Raw genomic sequence first — 19,184 nt, forward strand, 5'->3', positions numbered from 1 at the left:
GAGTTGTCCAACAATTCACTGAGAAGGATTAACTGTTGATTTTCCAGTCATTTAGCAGGCAAATTACACAGACAATGAACAGTCGAATAAACAAAACAAAAAAAAGCAGATATGTAATAAAATGTGCAATAGCAAAAAAAAAAAAGCAGTACAGATAGGTCTGCCAATACATAAATGGTGTTATAACAGTCAACAGTTGGTTCATTTAACTTTAACTAGCTACAAAACAGATGTACAGCGATCAGGTATATCATTCTGACCACCTGTCTAATACTTTGTTGGCCCATTTTGCTGCCAAATACACAACAAACTGCGCTGCACTGTGTTGTGACAGCTTTCTATCAGAACCAACATGAACTCATTCAGCAGTGGTCTGTTGGATGGGAGCCACGGGCCAGCCTTCTGTCCCTACGTGTATCAATGAGCCTGTGGCCGCTTCCCTGGACCAACTTCTGATAGCCCACAAGAGCTGCAGCTGCAGCACATGAGAGAGACCTATGTTCACTTACTGTATATATAACAATACATAGAAGAACATTACTGATTCTACTATCTTCTACTTTACTGATTCTATTATCAGAATAGAGCCAAGCTTGGAGAGTTCCAAAACACAAATTCAGATGTCCCATACAATAAAAATAGTAATATACAACATCTACAATACATAGAACATAGATAGACATGATTCCAACATGCTATTTCTGGTGTAAAGTGTGAGGTAGAGATGTGCTTAGAGATGTTCAGTGTTATTCATTTCACCTGTCAGTGGTCATAATGTTATGCCTGATCGGTTTATGATGTTTACCACCTAAGTTGATGAGGTGGACAAGTTGAGAAACATCAGACACCATCAACATCTACTGAAATAGAAAAGAAAGCGGCTGTTGTCATGGGAAGGTGAAACTGAAACAAGGCTGAACATACTGCAATGACCAGCTATGTGTCAAATGTTTGGAGTTAGACATGTTTATGATGATTAGAGCAGCTTTAAAAACAGCAGTTAGGTGGTGTTGAGGTATACAATGTTCCTTTATTTGGCTATTAGGAGATGAGGATGTTGAACTGTTGGAGAAAACATCAAGATGAACGATTCTGTTCAGTTCTTTTTAACTGTACCTGGAGAATAATTCAGGACTATGATATGAGAGGTGGTTTGACACAGGCTTGATGCTGTAGATTGAAGGATTTGAAGATAAAACCTTCACACAGGCTCTGATGTAACTCTGTCTTCAGCTATTTAAGGTGAGCGCCTACATAGGAGCTGGGCTCAGATGGTGGAGGGAGATGGTGGGTGAGGCTCAGTGTGTTGCGGAGGAATGAGGTGTTTATTACACCAGCAAGGGGGCTTCATGAAACTTTGAAAGATGCTGTCAGTCTTATATACCACCACCACATCACTGCTAAACTACATTTCAGTTAAAACATACGGACACAAGCACGTCAAACAGGATCATAAATACTGTATGTTTTTTTCCCCCAGTGTCATCATCAGTTTGCTCTTAGTGGACATGATTCAAAGCTCCATTTAAAATTCTATTTTTTATTATTTTAAAGTTGAGAACTTGATTCTTTTTCACTGTGGTTAAGGCGAGACACTACAGGCAAAAACACTGTTTTTTCATGCACTGATCAATTTGTGGATTTTGGGCTATTTGCTTCCTTATCATGTCTTCTTTCAAAATAGTGGAAAGAAATTGTAGAAAATCAACATTAAGGTTTTTATTTTACTTCATTTTGTCTTTTTCGTTGGTAGATTTCTCCTAAATTCACCAAAAGTTATCATGCTACTAAACTGTTCCATGCCTGTTGTCTGAGCCATGTCATGTCAGGTATCATTGTAAAGCTCTCTCTCCTGAACAATGATGTAGGCTCCAAAAATGGTCATTTCCTTTGCATCAGCAACAGTAAAAGTACGATTGACAATAACAATCTATGGAATTTTACAAAACAAGTATTTAAAGGCTGTTTTCTCAGTTTTCAGCAGCACCCACAGACACCAAACCTTCCAGTTTTATCCCTTTCTAAATTCTGAAGGTTCTTACAGAGGGGTTTGTTGATATATCATTCACAGCCTGATTTATACAACATTTTATTCCTAAAACCATGGCGAAATTAGATTTTTTTTTAGGGCTGGTGACAGTATTTTTTCATTTACAGAGGGATAAAAAGAGATATCCAAAATCCCCTCTGTAAAAACCTCTGACTCTAATATGTCATCAAAATAAAACAAACAATTTCAGATTTCTGTTCTGGAAATGTATGCGAATTAGTGAATATTTAATAAGGCATTGCCTCATTTACATACAAAAAATATTTGTCTTAATGTAAGTAATAAACTTCAGACGTTTCATAGTGATATAGTTAAATATTTTACCCTATTCACCTGTAGTGTCTCACCTTAACAGTCACATGACTTGCCCTCCTGAACCCTGGTGCACCTGTGGTGAACAACATGAACCGCATCAGCAGTGACACAGTGGACAAGACGGGTTCACACTCACCAGAGGATAGACTGACGTGATGGGAATCTTTAAAAACTCATCCTTGAATTATTCAGTCACACACCTCCGTAGCACAGTCTCACACAAATTACACAAGTTGGAGTGAGCTGCGCTACATCTGCAGTTACTGCTGTTGTGGATAGATTTTTACTGATGTCTATTATCAGAATGCAGCCATGCAGAGAGATTGCACGGAGAGTTAGCACATTTACAGTAAGTGACTCCAGGATCAACAGGATTAAACTGCAAACATAATTTAATAATCCTGACAGACTGTGCAGCTGGTAACTGGATTCATCTTCCACATGTGGATGTATGTGCCACAGCTGGTGTGTTTAATCCTCTGGGGTATATTCTTCTGAAGAAAATGCTTTCATTATTCACCAGAAAATACATAAAGTAGAAGTAAAGGCACACATTCAAAACACTTCACCTTTAAAGCTTGGACTTGTGTTCCTGTATCTACATCTGAAGGACTTCCCTAAAATAAGCAGTGAGCTGCTGTGGAGCTCATGAGTGTGTGAACGTACCTCAGAGGGACATTTCACTTTATTTTATCATGAAGTGTAATTACTTCCTTGCACATCACAGAATACACTGCTGAGCTCTGGTCACATTGCTTCGAAAACCAGCTATGGTGCTCATTTGGTACTGTTTTCCAATCATGACGCTTCCATCTTTGTTGTGTGATGTTTCTGTTGTGTTGTATCTACCAGGGACTGACAGGTGACGAGTTGAAGGAAAAACCTGAATCAATGAATGACTCAAGAGAAAATTAGATGCTGATGCGTAGATACCATGCTCTGTGGTAGGATTAGAAAGGCTGATAAGGCCCAATTGATGCTATCTACAGGTTTTTTTTAAAGATGTGGGTGAACTTGCTGTTGACACACATCTGCAAGGAGTGATGTCATCACATGCACCAGCATACACACACACATAGCTGCAGTTGAGAGAGAGAGAGTGAGTAGCTGGTTTGTTGCCTGTGTAAAGTGTTGCAGCCTCTGTGTGACATGCTTGAGTTGGTGATTGCGACACCAACCAGTAAAAATGATACACAAAGGTGTTGTTGTCAATGCTGTTGGAGCTGGAGTGGTTTCAGTCATGTGACCTGGGTGTGAATACTAACAGAATAATTTTCAGTTGCTGACAACAGTCCAACATTAGCATGTTTTTTTTTTTATCAGTGGGAGAGAAGCTTAAAGGGATATTTCAACATTTTGGCAAATTTGCCCATTGCCATAATCCCTATAGTTTTAGGAGTAGGTTCGTTACCTTTAATTGTCGGCGCAAGCTGTTTTTAGATCGGTGGAGCAGAGACGTGAGGCATGAGGCTCATGGGATTTCCAGGCTTCCCCTCAAAACACATCAAATACACAATCTAACAACTCCAAAACGCTCCTGTGAACAAGTTGTAACCTGCACATTCACCACGCTATGAGATAATAACGGAATGTTAGGAGACAGAGTTGTTTTCGAGGTAAATGCATGGGTAAATGCAAAGTCCTGCCGGTCCTGTCGGGATGAGTTTTGAGGGAAAGCCTGGAAATACCATTAGCCTCCGTAGTGTTAGCTGAGCAGCCTGCATCTCTGCTCTGCTGATCTAAAAATAGCTTGCACCGACAAGTAAAGGTAACGAACCTACTCCTAAAACTATAGGGATTATGGCAAATTTGCCAAAATGTTGAACTATCCCTTTAAGGTCGCGTTAACACCAGCCTTGTTTAGTCCGGTTGAACTGAACCCTGGAGCGTTTACCCCCTTGGTGTGGTTCGTTTGGGTCGGTGTGAACACTGGCCTGAACTCCAGTGCCGCTCCCTGGTCCATCTCATAGTGATCTCGGCTATCAAGTGAACTCTAGAGCGGTTTACTTCTGGTGTGAACCCCCTCTGCACCAATCACGAAGAAGCGCACCGTTTTACACATCATTTCATTCATTCACTTAAGGAGATGCATGGACTCTGTAAACAAGAGCTGCTGTTATGATGAGACAACGTTGTGATTTTTACGTGTTTGTGATTTTGAACTTATTATTGTCCACTGACCTCACTGGTCCCGCTCGAATGGCAAAAGAAAAAAAGTTGTGGTAGGCTCTCATTACTGCCTGTTGTCTTCTGTGATCTGACTGTCTGATTGCAGAGCGTCTTCAGATAATGTACTGTATATGTTAATACATTAACTAAATGCCTGCATTCTTACCAGCTGTTCAAATGTGCAGCGCGTTAAAACCTGCTGATATAGCCTACAGTCTAGATCGGCACCAACATGAAAATAAGCTGACGATGCTCCATGATGTAATTGTGAGGACGTTGCTGTGACTTTTATTTACAGTTTCTGGACTGTTTGAGTTTGGCCATTGTTTTTTTTTTATATATATTTTTTTTTTATTAATTTTCAACATCATAATAAAACAAGGCAAAAAGGATGGCAAGTCTGCTGCAATGCACTGCAATGTACATATTCAACCATACCTCTCACGAATGCACATACACGCACACACACACACACACTTCACAACACACCCAAAGGCTCACATGCATACACACACACCCTGACACCACACCACTCACACTACACATACATACATACAGACACACTCACGTAGTTACAAAACAAAACAAAACAAAACAAGACCAGAAACAAAACAAAACAAAACAAAACAAAACAAAACAAAAAAAAAGGGGGGGGGGGGGGGGGGGGGTTGTTGTACGCTGATGTATTACATTGTAGCATTTGACTTAATATTAATAACAAAAGAAAAGCATAGGTTACAGGACAATATGAGTAATGCAGCTCTTTTTCCATGAATGTCCGTGCAATGTCCCAGTGTCCTTGAGTGTTCGTGTCATAGTCAAAGAGCAAGTTGGAGTTTGGCCATTGTGACCAATTAAAAAATTGCAACAATGTATCATCCTTGTGTTGGTTTGAATCGGATGACGGACCGTTAGGTGTGAACCCACCCTCAGAGGCTTTGAAAAGGCCATTGTTGTTGAAGCATGGACGGTGTGTCATCAGTAGATATGGTCAGAATGCAGAAATTACACTGAATCCAAACTGCATAGTAAGACACTTCATTTTGGTGTTTCCTTTAAAGGTCCTGTTTAGTATAAAGTAGATGTGTGTCTGTGTGTCCTTTGGTTATGAACCAGGTCCAGGTTAACACTGTGGAAGTATCAAAGCCTCAGTCCACAGAGAATTACACAGGGACTTCCTGGAACTTTGTGATGTCACAGTAAAGCAGCCATCATCTCAGCCACACAATACAACCTCGCAGGATTTGGTTTCAGAGCATTTACATGAGATCTGCTATATCTTCATTTAGAAAACAGTCAGCCAATCAGAAGAGAGGGAACAGAATTTCCTCTCTTCTGATTGGCTCATTGACCTGTTGTTAGTAGAGCTCCAGAGAGAAGTCAGAGAGAGGAGATTTACGACTACACTGAGATGGTTTTTGGCTCTTAAAAACCACAAACATATCGTTTTATGGATCGACGCTTGACATGAACACTAGAGACCAGATTCACAATCCACACACCAGCCTCACCGTTTCCTCCGAGCTGTTTGACTTGGCTCCAGTCTCTGTAGCCAACACAGCTGCTGAGCTGACCTCTTTGTATCGATTTACTAATTTAGGCCCAAATGGGTAATTTTGTTTTGGCATGTACAAATAGCTTTCGTGGTGATTGTGTGTTACGTAGCAACCACAGTGTGTAGTTTTGTCCATTTCTAGTGTGTGTGTGTGTGTGTGTGTGTGTGTGTGTGTAATGGGTGCTTGGCAGAGCATGCTCACTGCCACAGAGTTGTACAACTGTAGATTTTGTTAAAGTTGTTAGCAGATAACTGATAACTGCTGGTGCTACTTCAGCTCCAACATGTGGAACCATTTGTCACATTTAAGAGTCGTTCACTTCAGCTGTTTGTAAAAAAAAAAAAAAGTCCTAAATAACCTGGAGCGAGGTCCAACGTTTGCTGGAGAAACGACTGAAAGACAGTTGCATCTCTATATATTGAATTAGGGTCTGGCATATTGTGTGGTACCTATTGCTAATACATGTGAATGAGTGAGTGTGTGTGTGTGTGAGTTGGCGTGCAGCCCGTCGACAGTGTGTGCAGTCTGCGGGCTAGTATTAATCAGATTGTTGACAGTGTGGCCATGGAGCCTAAGCCAGGATGAGATTACCTGACTGACTGATAGCTCCTTATCTCATCTCATGGATCGAGGCGTCAATCGAATCTGATGCTGAGAGCGGCCGGTATGAAGAGGAGCGCTGCTGCAACACACTGACAGCTATTCTTACAGGATGACTGACAAGCACAAGTACGCTCCGTCTGTCAGTGTTGTAGAAAGTGCTGGAAAAGAGAAAGTGGTCTGATGGTAACTGTAGGTTTGCTGCTCACTGCAGCACGTATAGACACGATCAAACTGAATATCTGCAAAGAATAATACAGAAGAAACAGATGATCTAATTCAAAATGAATGAATTTATGTTGGTGAATGGGAATGAAAATTATATGACAAAAGGTTTTAATGGACATAGATCTTTTTCTCTACTTTTATTAGTAGTGGTGAGTTTGTCACACTACAGATGAAGAATACACAAGAATAGACCAAAAAATGATGATGATAATAGTAATCTCTTTTAATCACTGCATTTACTCATTGACAGGTTGGTCAGAAACATTATCATCTTCCAGGTCTTTGCACTTTGGTTATAACTTCAACTAATGTTCTTCTTTAGTACAACTTCTGCTCCTTGGGTGACAAAGAATACTTTTGCATTGTTATTTATTATGATTCATTTTGACCACACCTCAGTCAGGAGGTAGAACAGGTCGTCCACTAATGGTTCCTCCAGTCTGCATAGCCGATCGTTGCGTAATCGTTTAGTTGTTCCCTTATCATACATCTTGTCTTCTTTTTACTGTTGTTGTTGTTGTTGCATTGTACTTGATTGTATTTATTTTATTGTTCTTTTGAGGTACTGTGCCAACATCTGGCAGGGGGACTGCCAATGTAAGTCAGCCCTGGCTGCAATTGGGTACAGCCACATCCCTTCCTCTTTAGACACTGTACACTGTCCTCCAGAAAATAAATAAATTGAAAGTTGGAAGACTTTCTGGCCATGTAGACACTTTCTAATGCTTCTTCTCTGTTGAGTTTTAAATTTGACACTTATTTTTGTGCTTTCTGCTGGCGTCACATCCTGCTCAGAGAATACCCAATCAGCACAGAGTAAACCCCAAGCCCCACCCGTTCAGTAAAAGATGCCACAGAATAAGATCTCCAACCCTACCTTTAACTGCTGCTCATGCTCGATAAGACAAAAAAGCTCTGGACAATTTTCAGAACTCACCATCTAATAAGTCCAGCATGTGTTTTATTGCATAATTAGGAGTGACTGGAGATACAACTTTAAATCACATTAAAGCATTAAATGTGTTTAACTAATGTGTAGATTGTAGTGAACTACAATCTCCTGCTCGTGTCCAACCTGTTTGACTTCAGATTAATTGGATGCCTGGAAAAAGAAGAAGTGCAGCTTAAATGTCAAACTTGTTGACTGCGCCTGAGGATTATTGAGCTGACCTTCGATCTCTTAGGGACGTCCTCCGGCAGAACACTTTTAATTAAATCACAGAGAGATGTTAATTCAAGAAGTGGACTGGGACTCGTGAAGAGTTCAGCCTGTGGGGGCTTGGGAAACAGAGCGAGCAGGATTAAGTGTCTGCTTCAGGACTTTGGTGGAGAATGAGCACAAAACCAGTAGCAATTTGAAAAATATTAAAATTACAAACATTTTTCTCTTGGAGGAAAAACATTTCTTTTTCTCTCGATAATGGTACACAACCCTTAAACAACCAGGACCAGGTCAAAACATTGTGTATGTGTGACCTGTGGTTAAATCGTGATTTGAACTGTGCCAAAATCACCAAACTCATTATTTAAAAGACTAAGCTGTGCTCAGCTGTGTTTACTGTAAAACAATCAGAGGGAAACTTAGGAGAGACAGACTGTTTTTCTTTCTGCTCAGAAACATGGTCATATTCTATATGTCACAACACAAACAGTAATACCTGATGCTGTTTGTCAGAGGGTCCATTTAGGTTAATCCCTTTTATAACAGTATACTCTATGGGAAAATTTGCTTTTTTGGGTGTTGGGGGTTTTTAGTTTCAATACCACTTCTCCTCTGGAGGAAGGTCTGGCGAGCGAGACTACAATACCACAGACCAGTGAACTGGGAGCAAGACTGAGTCATGGCATCCAGCTCTCTTAATTCACCCATAGGAATGACTAGAGTCCCTCAGAAACAAAACCTATTGACAGGACAGCGAGTCATATACAGTATATATATGAGACAAGTTGACGCTGTCATAGCTCAAAGCTAAAACAGATCTTATCTCAACAGTGATGTAGTGAGACAGTGTGGCAGCTGTTGTCTTCACCACCAGTACTGTCAGTTTCCCCTAGTTTGGATTCCTTCACTGTCAGCGGTTCTGACATCTGGGGCTGAATTATCCAGTCTCCTCCTCTCAAAACACTGAATAAAACACTTTTAATATTTAAAACCCTGAAAACCTTGAAAAACATGTTTTCCATCAAAAATCACCAAAAATGCACCATGTACAGTACCAGCCATGAAACAGAATCATCTCTTCAACAGCCCCATAAGCCTAAAATAGTAATATTACCTAAAACTCATTTTATCCAAGACATCTCTCTTTTTTTTTTAAATCACCAAAAATGATCAGTTGCTCAAACTAAATAATTCAGTGCCAGTGTTTCACCTACACTGTGTGGTAGAAATGAGACTTCAGGGAAGCTGGGAGCTGGGACTACTCCTCATCTTTGTTTTTGATTGTTTCTATCATCTGTTAGGAAACACATGAAGCTAGATTATTGACAGAGGTGTCCTCCTCTCATCACTGGGTGAGCAGGTGATTAAAACAAGAGGACATACGGCTGCTTCACAGAAGTCAATGATTCACAGACACAGTTCATTAGACACAGGGCGTCTCTGAGTCTTAAAAATGTGACTTCAAACTAGATGAAGTCAATGTTGAGATTCTGTCAGATAAACAACACTGACACGTGATCACAGAGGACGTGATGTTGTAGAATTGTTCTGTTACCATGATTACAGTGATTACATCACTAACCGGAAGGTCGGTGGTTCGATTCCCAGCTCCTCTCTAGTCTGCATGTAGGAGTGTCCTTGGGCAAGACACTGAACCCACACTTGCCCTCTGATGTGTCATCGGATGTGTGAATGTGTGTAAATGACTAGCCCCCAAAAAGCCTGTCTGTGAACTGAGCTGTATGAATGTGTGTGAAGGGTGAATGCAACGAAAAAAACTGTGCAAAGCTCTTTTCCACGAGTTGACGCATGAGTTTACCCGAGCAAAGAAAACAAATTTGATTGGTCGTTATCGAGCGGGCGGGATATTCAATGTTTGGGGCGTGCTCAGTGTGTGTGTGTGTGTCTCAGACGTTTGATTGACGGATGACAGATCCAATATCAGTGGCTGATGAATCGTGAGCAGGCTGACGCATAATTCGTGTGCCTGCATTATCCAATGCGAAAAAAAAAATACCACACTTTCATCCCGGATTTACTCGAAAATAGAATTTTGCACAAACTCCATCGTCTGATAGATGAGTTATACAGGATCCACAGTGGGCTCAAATTCAATTTTCTTTTCTGTACACCTTTTAAGAGTTTCAGTGTGTTCTGCAACAGATGTTAGAGCAGGAGACACCATCATCAAATGTCTCAGCATATCTGCATTGATCCCTCCATCCGACCACCTTGTGGAGGTCTTCTAATGCCCCTCCACCCCCCTCCCCCTCCTTCTGTCAGTCTTTCAGAAATCCATTGACTTCCACTCCCCACCTCTCATGTTGTTTCTCTCTTCCTGTCTCCATTTTCTCCTCCATCACTGTCTCCCTCTGACTTGTCTAAATCGGTCTTCCCTCACCACTACACTCTTCTCAGCCATCTCATCGCCCACCCGCTCATACTCAATCCCCCCCAATCCACCCACCCCCTTCTCTCCTTCCCCACCCAAAGATGCCCCTGGCTGCGTCCTAGTTACCCCTCCTACAGAGATAAAGAGCTAATTGGAAATCCCTCTACTAATTAACCTTCTCCAGGCTGAAAGGTATTTATATCCTCTACTTTTTGATGGAGTGATACAAAAGGAGGGAAGGGAGGGGTAAGGAGGGGGTGAGAGATGGTGGATGATGGTAGCAGGTGCAGCTGATCCATGACGGCAAAAATCATTATTATGATTAATATTTAGATACCAACTATTTAACATGATTACTCGCTGACTTTGGAAACACAACACACTCATTTGAATTTGCTCCAGATAGTTGATGGTGATCATTAAGATAAAGAGGAACTACTGTTTGCAGGATTTGTATCTAAACTCTGCTACATTTTACCTCAATTAAACAGCTTTGGAGTAATTGTGCTGGTTAAATCAATGACTTGTACCTAGTTCCAGGGAGAATGGAGGCTCTCTGCCTTCCACCTACCGTAGCGTCTCTTGGCTGAAAACCAACCTTGTAAGATCAGAGCCTCCGACCCGCTGTCCCAGCTCTCGTCTCTGCGGCACCGCCACACAAACGCACCGCGTAACCCGCAGTCTCTTATGAGAGATAAGACCACACAAATATACACATGGTAACATCGTATATGTATATAACGTTATCTACCACTCTATTGATTGATTTCTCGCCGGCTTTGTTGTAAACAAATGCACATGGCCGAGAGGAGGGTTAGCAACACAGCAAAAACAGCGACCGGACTGGCATAGTTCCTCTTTAATCCACTACTTGTATTGATACTGTTTATTGATCCACTACTTGGTCTTATTGATACCTTTTGTGGTTTTGCAAGAGAGAAAAAACATTAACATTCACATACAACATATAAATCTGCTGTGAATTAGGAGCATGGCTCATTTTATCTTGATTATTTTGTTCATAATTGTTGTGAGGCAAAATCATTAGAGAGGCTGAAAAGTAAATCGTTTTCTAGACACTCTGGAGGCCCCAAGCAAGGGGCACCTTGGAGGCCCCCTGCCCCCCACCCCCAACCACGGCCACACACATTAACAACAGTTAATTAATCCAAAAATCCAACTCCATTGATGATTCAATTTTTTTTCAATCAATGAGTTTTTCCACTCTCCAAATGGGATTTAATACGAATGAAAACATTAAAATTAATCCAAAGCGTTCCTTCCAGACATTATTTCATACTGTATACGCATGTTAAATGTATCTGTATGTCTTGAAGAGCAGTGAAGGTCGGATAACTTTCCGCTCCACTGTTTCCCTGGCAGGACAAAGGCCAGTGTGGACGTGAGAGTGGGAGAAGATAGTGAAATATAAGAGGAGTAGGAGTGACAGTCAGTGAGTCAGCCAGTCAGTCAATCAGTCAGTGAGACTGTGTCTAGCGGCCGGCACAAGGTACAGTAGCCTACTATATGTGAGGAGGAGGGGTGGTGGTGGGGGGGGGGGGGGGGTGAAAGATATCAGGAGAGCAGGAGTAGAGAGAGGAGTTTCAGGTTTCCATCGTTTTCTGTTTGCCCCCTCCCCCTCCCCCTCCCCCTCCCAGCCCTTACAGAAGCTGGTGGGGGTCTGAGGAGGGTAAGGTTACCTGGCAGTTGCCCCCTGCTTGGCTCTGCTCCCTTTCATTTCAGGTTGCGCTCTCACTCGCGGTGCAATCCGGCTCCATAATGGCTGCTGCATAGATTTTGGAGGAGGAGGTCTCACTGCTGCAGCACAATAAATTCTTTATCCTCACTCAGTCACAGGAGGCCTGCAGGGCGGAGGGAGGGAGGGAGGGAGGGGGGGTTTATCAGAGTTCAGGCACAAACCTCATGATGCTACTGAAGCTGCCAATTATCAAATGCTGTTAATGCATCTTAATATTAAATAATAATTAGTGTGTGGGCGCTGGACTGTGATTCATTAGTAGTGCAAGCTTGATGAGTCGTGACTCGTGATTTGGTTTTTACATACAATAAATACATCCAAATACATCATAGCACCCAAAACTATGGAGTAAACAGCTCTGGGCTTTGCTTCAGGAAGAGGCTGCATCAACACAGAGAGATGCTACTGGCTAGTCTGGTTAGCTACACAGTATTTCAGTGGTTCGGACTAATGTCAGAGACTCAGACTTAAAGAGACAGTTCAACATTTTGGCAAATTCGCCTATTCCCATAATCTGTATAGTCATAGCAGTAAAGTAGGTTCATTACCTTTAAGTGCATGTTGTTTTGTGATCTGTGGGGCAGAGACGCGAGCTGCCCAGTGAACACAATGGAGGTGAACGGTACAGATCCCCTGTCCCTCAAAACTGATCAAATACACAATCCAACAACTCCAAAACACTCTCGTGGACAAGTTGTGATCTGCACATTCACCACATTATGAAATAATAATGGGACATTACGAAGTTCTTTCGAATGTGTAGCTGGAACTACATTCCAGACACGGCTGTTGGGTGGAGTGATTTCAAAATCACAAGTAGTTCAGAGTATTTGCTTCATGTGTTGTAATGTTACATACTTATGATTATTTCATAGCATGGCGGATAATGAACCTACTCCTATGACAGGCGAATTTGCCAAAATGTGAACTATCAGTAAATGTTTAGTTTCAACTCTCAGAGGCCATGTTTGTGCTTTGGAGGTTGCTGTCGTGCTTCACATAGGTCTCTCTGTTCTATGCAACAAGTAGTTTTAGCCAAGCTAGCTAGTAGGCTTATATACCCAGGTTGATGTGTGAGAGAGCAGAGAGCATCAAGATGGTTAGATGAGGAAACATCAGAGGAGGAGTCTGTTGAGACCGGAACCAGAGTCTAGCAGATGGATCAGAACAGTTAGCATAGTTAGCATCTTTTATATTTTATTTGTTTGTCTGGCTGTAGCTACCTGTCAGTGGATGACACACATAGTTTTGGTGCTAATGAAGTTTTCAGGATTATTTACCCTGACCTCTGACCCCCACAGTTTGACAATGTTGGTTCTTTAAGTTTGTGATTTTTGTTTTATATCATCTTGAATGAAACCTGCTTCAGAGATCAGATCTTCAAGCACATTAAGGTTTATATATTCAACATGATTTTATTTTTGATAGCCTATTTTATTTCACTTTTAGGAAAAAAAGATCTAGGGCATTGTTCCTGGTTGTCTCTGACCTAGACAGTAATGCATCCACACTCACCCTGAACTAATCTTATCATGGAAGTTTTACAAATCCACATAAAAAAATAAGAGACATGTTAAAATATGGATCTTTATGATTCAATATCAGATTATTCAAAAGATTGATTCTACTGTAATCCGACAGTTTTTTTGTTTTTACTATCCTGCCCACTGAGTCTGATCACTATGTAGACCTGGTTATTTTCCCCAGTTGGGCCCTGGCTGTAACTTTACATGACTTTTGGTTTGTTTTGCAGATCAAGGCCCACGGCCCCAGCTTCACTCGGCTCCATGCTCCCTGGCCAGTGCTGTGTCGAGAGGCAGAGTTCCTCAAGATAAAGGTCCCCACCAAAACGGTAGGATGGTTACCTCAGCAACAGTTTTCACTTTATCAGCAGTCAGTGAACACATTTCTGGATCCAGCTGCATTGTGCAACAACAAGAGAACTCAGTATCATAGTGATACTGAGTTAGAGTTAGCTGGTCATTTCTACAGGGCTACTCACCTTTGGACCCTAACTGTAACAATAAATACAATATCTGTGTAATAAGTTGAGTCAGTTAATTCTATGTTGTGTGTTTTATGTTGTCAGCGTTATGAATTCAAAGAAGAAAGTGGTTTTGGGTCCAGTATGAGCTCAGTGTGGAGGAAACTGAATCAACCTTTTCAGCCCAAAGTTCCACATCAGGACCACGAGAGCGCCAAGTTTCTGTCTCACTGCTTCTCCAGGGACAAACTCCACCTGTGAGACACAGACACACACACACACACACACCCTGACTGAACTAACAGGTCTATATTGATGCATTGCTGTTGTAATGCAGATGTTTACAGGCTTTTATTGACTGGTTTTGTTCCTCTCAGGTACAACATTGCATCTAAGGACACATTCTTTGACAATGCTACAAGAGGCCGAATAGTGAGTGTTGATTTCCTTTTGAATGTGTTTCTGTGGTGTCACAGGATTGGTTCATTTCTTCAGTCTAAACATTTCAACATCTTTCTCAGGTGTACGAGATTCTGAGACGAACAGTGTGCGTCCGAACCTGTCAGACCATAGGTGAGGACACCAGGCTGTGTGTGTTCACTATGGGTGTTTATGTGTGTATGGTTTGAGTTGTACAGATTAACAAATGAACTTGCTGATGAACATAGATACATGCTTGTTTAATTAAGACCTGCCTCCTTTAGTGGATCACTTTACATTATCATCAGGTGTCATATCCCGGGAGTGGATCTATGTTCCCTGGGTTCTATGTTCCCCTCTTAGCCCTGCAGAAAAGATTCTATGTTCCCCACTTACAAAAAAAAAAGGTGCTACATTCCCCGCTTATCCAAAAAAGGCAGGAAGCATAGCAGTAGCATTACTATGTTGTTTTAACATCTCTAAACACAAACAACGGAACATAAACCGTAACCCTAACTGCTATGTTTCCTGTCTTTTTTGGATGAGCGGGGAACATAGAACCTTTTTTTGGGTGAGCGGGGAACATAGAACCCTTTTTTGGGTGAGTGGGGAACATAGAACCGTTTTTTGGGTGAGTGGGGAACATAGAACCTTTTTTTGGATAAGTGGGGAACATAGAACCCTTTTTTGGGTGAGTGGGGGACATAGTACCCTTTTTTGGATAAGTGGGGAACATAGAACCCTTTTTTGGGTGAGTGGGGAACATAGTACCCTTTTTTGGATAAGTGGGGAACATAGAACCCTTTTTTGGATAAGTGGGGAACATAGAACCCTTTTTTGGGTGAGTTGGGAACATAGAACCTTTTTTTTAGTAAGCGGGGAACATAGAACCTTTTTTTAGTAAGGGGAACATAGAACCCTTTTTTGGGTGAGCGGGGAACATAGAACCTGGGGAACGTGGGGATGTCCCCATATGCCACCGTCTCTTAATATGTTGAAATAAGTTGCTGGGTGGATGATTTATTCAAACATGTGGATTAGGATGACATGAGAATTGAACCGTGCATCACTAGTATTTACTGAGCATACGGTGCCAGTCAAAGGTTTGCACTGTGCCCATGTTTCTCCTGCTTCTTCAGACCGGGAGCAAACTGATTCAAATACTAGACTATAATACACTGGCTGTGTATAAGTAGCCTACCTCACACAGCCCCGCATAAATTTACCTGAACTACTCCTTTAATAATGAAATGGTTTAAGAGCCTTTTTATTTCTTATGGGATATATTGTATCACTCACTATGAAGGCTACTTTCACTGTTCCTCTCTGCCTGATGTCCCTCAGTGTAAATCACTTTGTATAGGTGCGTCTGCAGAATGAATTGAAAAGTTGAAAATCCTAGTCAGAGGTTAGAGGATCTTGAGACTTGTTTTTTTGGCCAAAAACAGAGGAAGAGAAGGAAACCCCAGCAGCAGGTTGGTCTATAGTTGAATCACTGATAATGAACATCTCAGTGAGCTCCTAGAGGACATGATGTTTCTATTTCAGCCTGTGGGGTTGAAAAATCTTTCTTATTGCTATTTAAAGATAAGATAGAGCATAAACATAGGTGTAAATCTGGCCTGAGTGAACATCTTTTTTGGGCAGATCAATGTCTTTGATCCATCAGTTGTGATGTTTGGCCTAAATCCAACTGGACTATTTTGGAGGAGCAGACCAGAGTTTGTCTTATAAAGAGTGCAGCGGTTGAGGAGCCAACAACTTGTACAGAGACTGTCTGGGTGTTGTACTGTAGTTACACCCCCTCTACATCAGACACAGCTCTGGAGAGAGGCATCCCTCATTAAATGTCAGCAGTGGTGCCAGTGGTGACACTGGTAAGCAAAGCTGTCCAAACTCTAAAATGGTGCAATAACAAAAGACAAACATGTCACTGAGCTCTGCTGTGGGGCCATTACTGCTTATCTACGAGACTGATTCATTCTCCAAATGTTCTAAACGCTGCATTACGATGAAACAGGGCCTTGTTTAGCGAGCGTAAACTGAATCTGTGCAATTTCATGTCATACAACAGCTGCCGCTATATTTATGAGGCCCATTGGTTCCATATAGGAACGAGCTGACACCCGACTCATTCCCAGAGTTCACCATATGTCTGGTTGGCTCGGCCATCACAGCAGAAGGTCCCAGCCAGCGGGTACTGATGGAGCTGCAGGGGAGGAGGGGACAGAAAAGAGAGCTGCTTCTCTTCAGCCTTTATGATCTTGTTATTCTTCAAAGTCACACACGCACACACAAACACAGACACACGCTGTTGCTCTCCTCGCTGTACAAATGGGTCATACTTCCTGGGTCAGGCTGAGATTGAAGCAGGGGCCTCTGAGAGTTGTGGTTGTTTCTAGCTGGTTGAGTGAGCATTCTTCTTACAATAGTATTTGTGTGTGTGTGTGTGTGTGTGTGTGTGGTGGTCATGACGTTCAATAATAGCAGAGCTAATCACTGCATAGTAACCAGTCTCCTTTGAGGCGCTTGTAATTATTTGATTAATTACCGTGATGAAAGAAGCGCTTGTACTACGTGCCGGGTCATCTGATGTGCATCGATGTCGGCCTCGACCTTCACGGGTCAGGTCATCACTTCCCATGTGAAGGATCCCAAAGACTAAAAGTGGCCGATGAATGAGTCCCAGTCTGCCTGACACTGAAAGAAGGAACAGAAATGGTGCAGGCTCCAGGCTGTGGCCTCATGTCTTTGCTTCACATATCGCCACTGTCAAATATGAATCTGTAACATGGAATAGCTGAGTGTTAAAGTCTCCTTTAGTATAAAGGTAGATGTTCATGTGTGTGATCATAAATCAGCTCTAGGTTCTATATTAATACTGTGAAAGTATCAAAGCCTCAGTCCACAGATAAATTCACACAGCCTGTATTCAGAAACTGAGCCTTGAAACCAACTGCCAGGACTTCCTGTGACTTTGTCAGACAGAAACAATCAGGAGTTGATTCAATTTCATTTAATTACAGAAAACACACACATCAATTTGACAACACGTGCTGCAGATACAAAACCTAGAATGTGCTGTCAAATTGATGAAGATGTTTTTCCTTGATTGCATGTACAGTATTTACTCTGACTGCAGTGTGCTGGCTCCTCAATGCCCCCATAATAAGGCCTTAAATGTAGAGTCTGTAGGATTTTCCTAAAAAAAGTAAATATAGATTTATAGGTGTCTAAGCTGGAAATTCAAAAAATGATTGATTGATTATGGGCGGACAGATCCAGGAGCAGTTAAGACACATGAGCCCTAGTAGCGTGGACACTACTAGGAGGCCGAGCCGCAAACGATTCGCATCCAGCCAGCTGTTAGGACCACAGGCAGCAGCCGGCGCTGAGGTGGCGAGGCGAACAGTGGTGGTGCGTGACGAAAGCTGCCTCCAAAAACGTCAATGGCCTCCATCTCAGCCAATAGCCAAATTTGATTGTAATAGCCAGGTTTCAACCCATAGAGGGAAGTCACTCTTACATTTTTACAACAAAATACAATTGAAATATTTTGACTAAAATGTCAAGAGTTGGACCAGAATCAATCAACAACACTACTTCATATCCAAATATATTTTGATGTTTTGGTGTAGTTTTGGTGTAGTTGGGACGTTTCTGGGCGGAGTCGGTATGTTTTCTCCAGCCAATGACATAATGCAGGTGCAAGGTCCGAGTGAGGCGCTGGAGCATCAGGCCCATGTCCTGTTGCAACCAGCAACAAGAGCCTTGAGCGCTATGCTGCAACGAGTAGGAGGACCCGCGGGCGGCTTCACCCGGCCCTGACTCTCCAGCGCCTCATTCACACTGTATTTCCTTTTCTTCAGTATCCGCCATTTCTCCCGGCTTGACATGGTCATCCAGTCTGGTATCCAGTCTCTATCTTAGGTGGTAGTAAAGGTGAACTTTGAAGGCCAAATTGGAAAGGGGTTCCATGTGAGCAGCAGTTGAACATGGGTCAGTTGTTCTGACTACTGCTGTCAGGGGGCAGGGGTCGTGGCAGTTGAGCCAGAAAGGAGGGCAGAGGTTGAATGTTGTGTTTACAAACTGCATTGAACAAACCTACAGACTCTACCTTTAAGATCCTGGGTCAGATTCACTCCGCTCATATGAAGAAAATTTCTCCTTCAGCACATAATAACAGTAACACATCAGACATTTGCAGTACATTGAATGTTCTTTTTTATTTATTTATTTATTTATTACACTTTATTTCACACCTCGTCTTGTAGCCATTCGTTGTAAATAAACTTCTTAGGTGTGATGAAGTGTAAAACTCTCATGGTTTATGGTTCAAAACAAAACCTTGACAGAAGATGTTCAGAGTGATGTTATGGCTTATGTCTCTTCTCTCTCTCTTCTCCAGGCATCAGCACGTTGATAGCTAAAGGCGTGTACGACTCTGCCTTCCCTCTCCATGATGTAAGTGAGACCTTCAGCGAGTGTTGAGTGTTGAGTTTCTGCAGGTTGAAGTGTAGCAAATGTGCTAAATAGAGCGTTATTGACC

At 42.0% G+C, this 19,184-nt stretch overlaps 1 protein-coding gene across 1 annotated transcript in view; it reads left to right on the top strand.

Moving 5' to 3' along the window:
- ano2b (anoctamin 2b) overlaps positions 1-19,184 on the top strand; it is a gene marked incomplete at both ends in the record, with an annotated part of 90,031 nt that overhangs the window by 13,900 nt on the left and 56,947 nt on the right. The window contains 5 exons of the mRNA XM_083999645.1: positions 13,985-14,083; positions 14,321-14,472; positions 14,593-14,647; positions 14,737-14,788; positions 19,044-19,099. Coding sequence (XP_083855771.1) covers positions 13,985-14,083; positions 14,321-14,472; positions 14,593-14,647; positions 14,737-14,788; positions 19,044-19,099 — 414 coding nt within the window. The remainder of the gene's footprint in view (positions 1-13,984; positions 14,084-14,320; positions 14,473-14,592; positions 14,648-14,736; positions 14,789-19,043; positions 19,100-19,184) is intronic.

This window comes from Trachurus trachurus (assembly GCF_905171665.1).
Source record: "Trachurus trachurus genome assembly, chromosome: 23".
In the NCBI taxonomy this organism is placed as follows: Eukaryota; Metazoa; Chordata; class Actinopteri; order Carangiformes; family Carangidae; genus Trachurus; species Trachurus trachurus.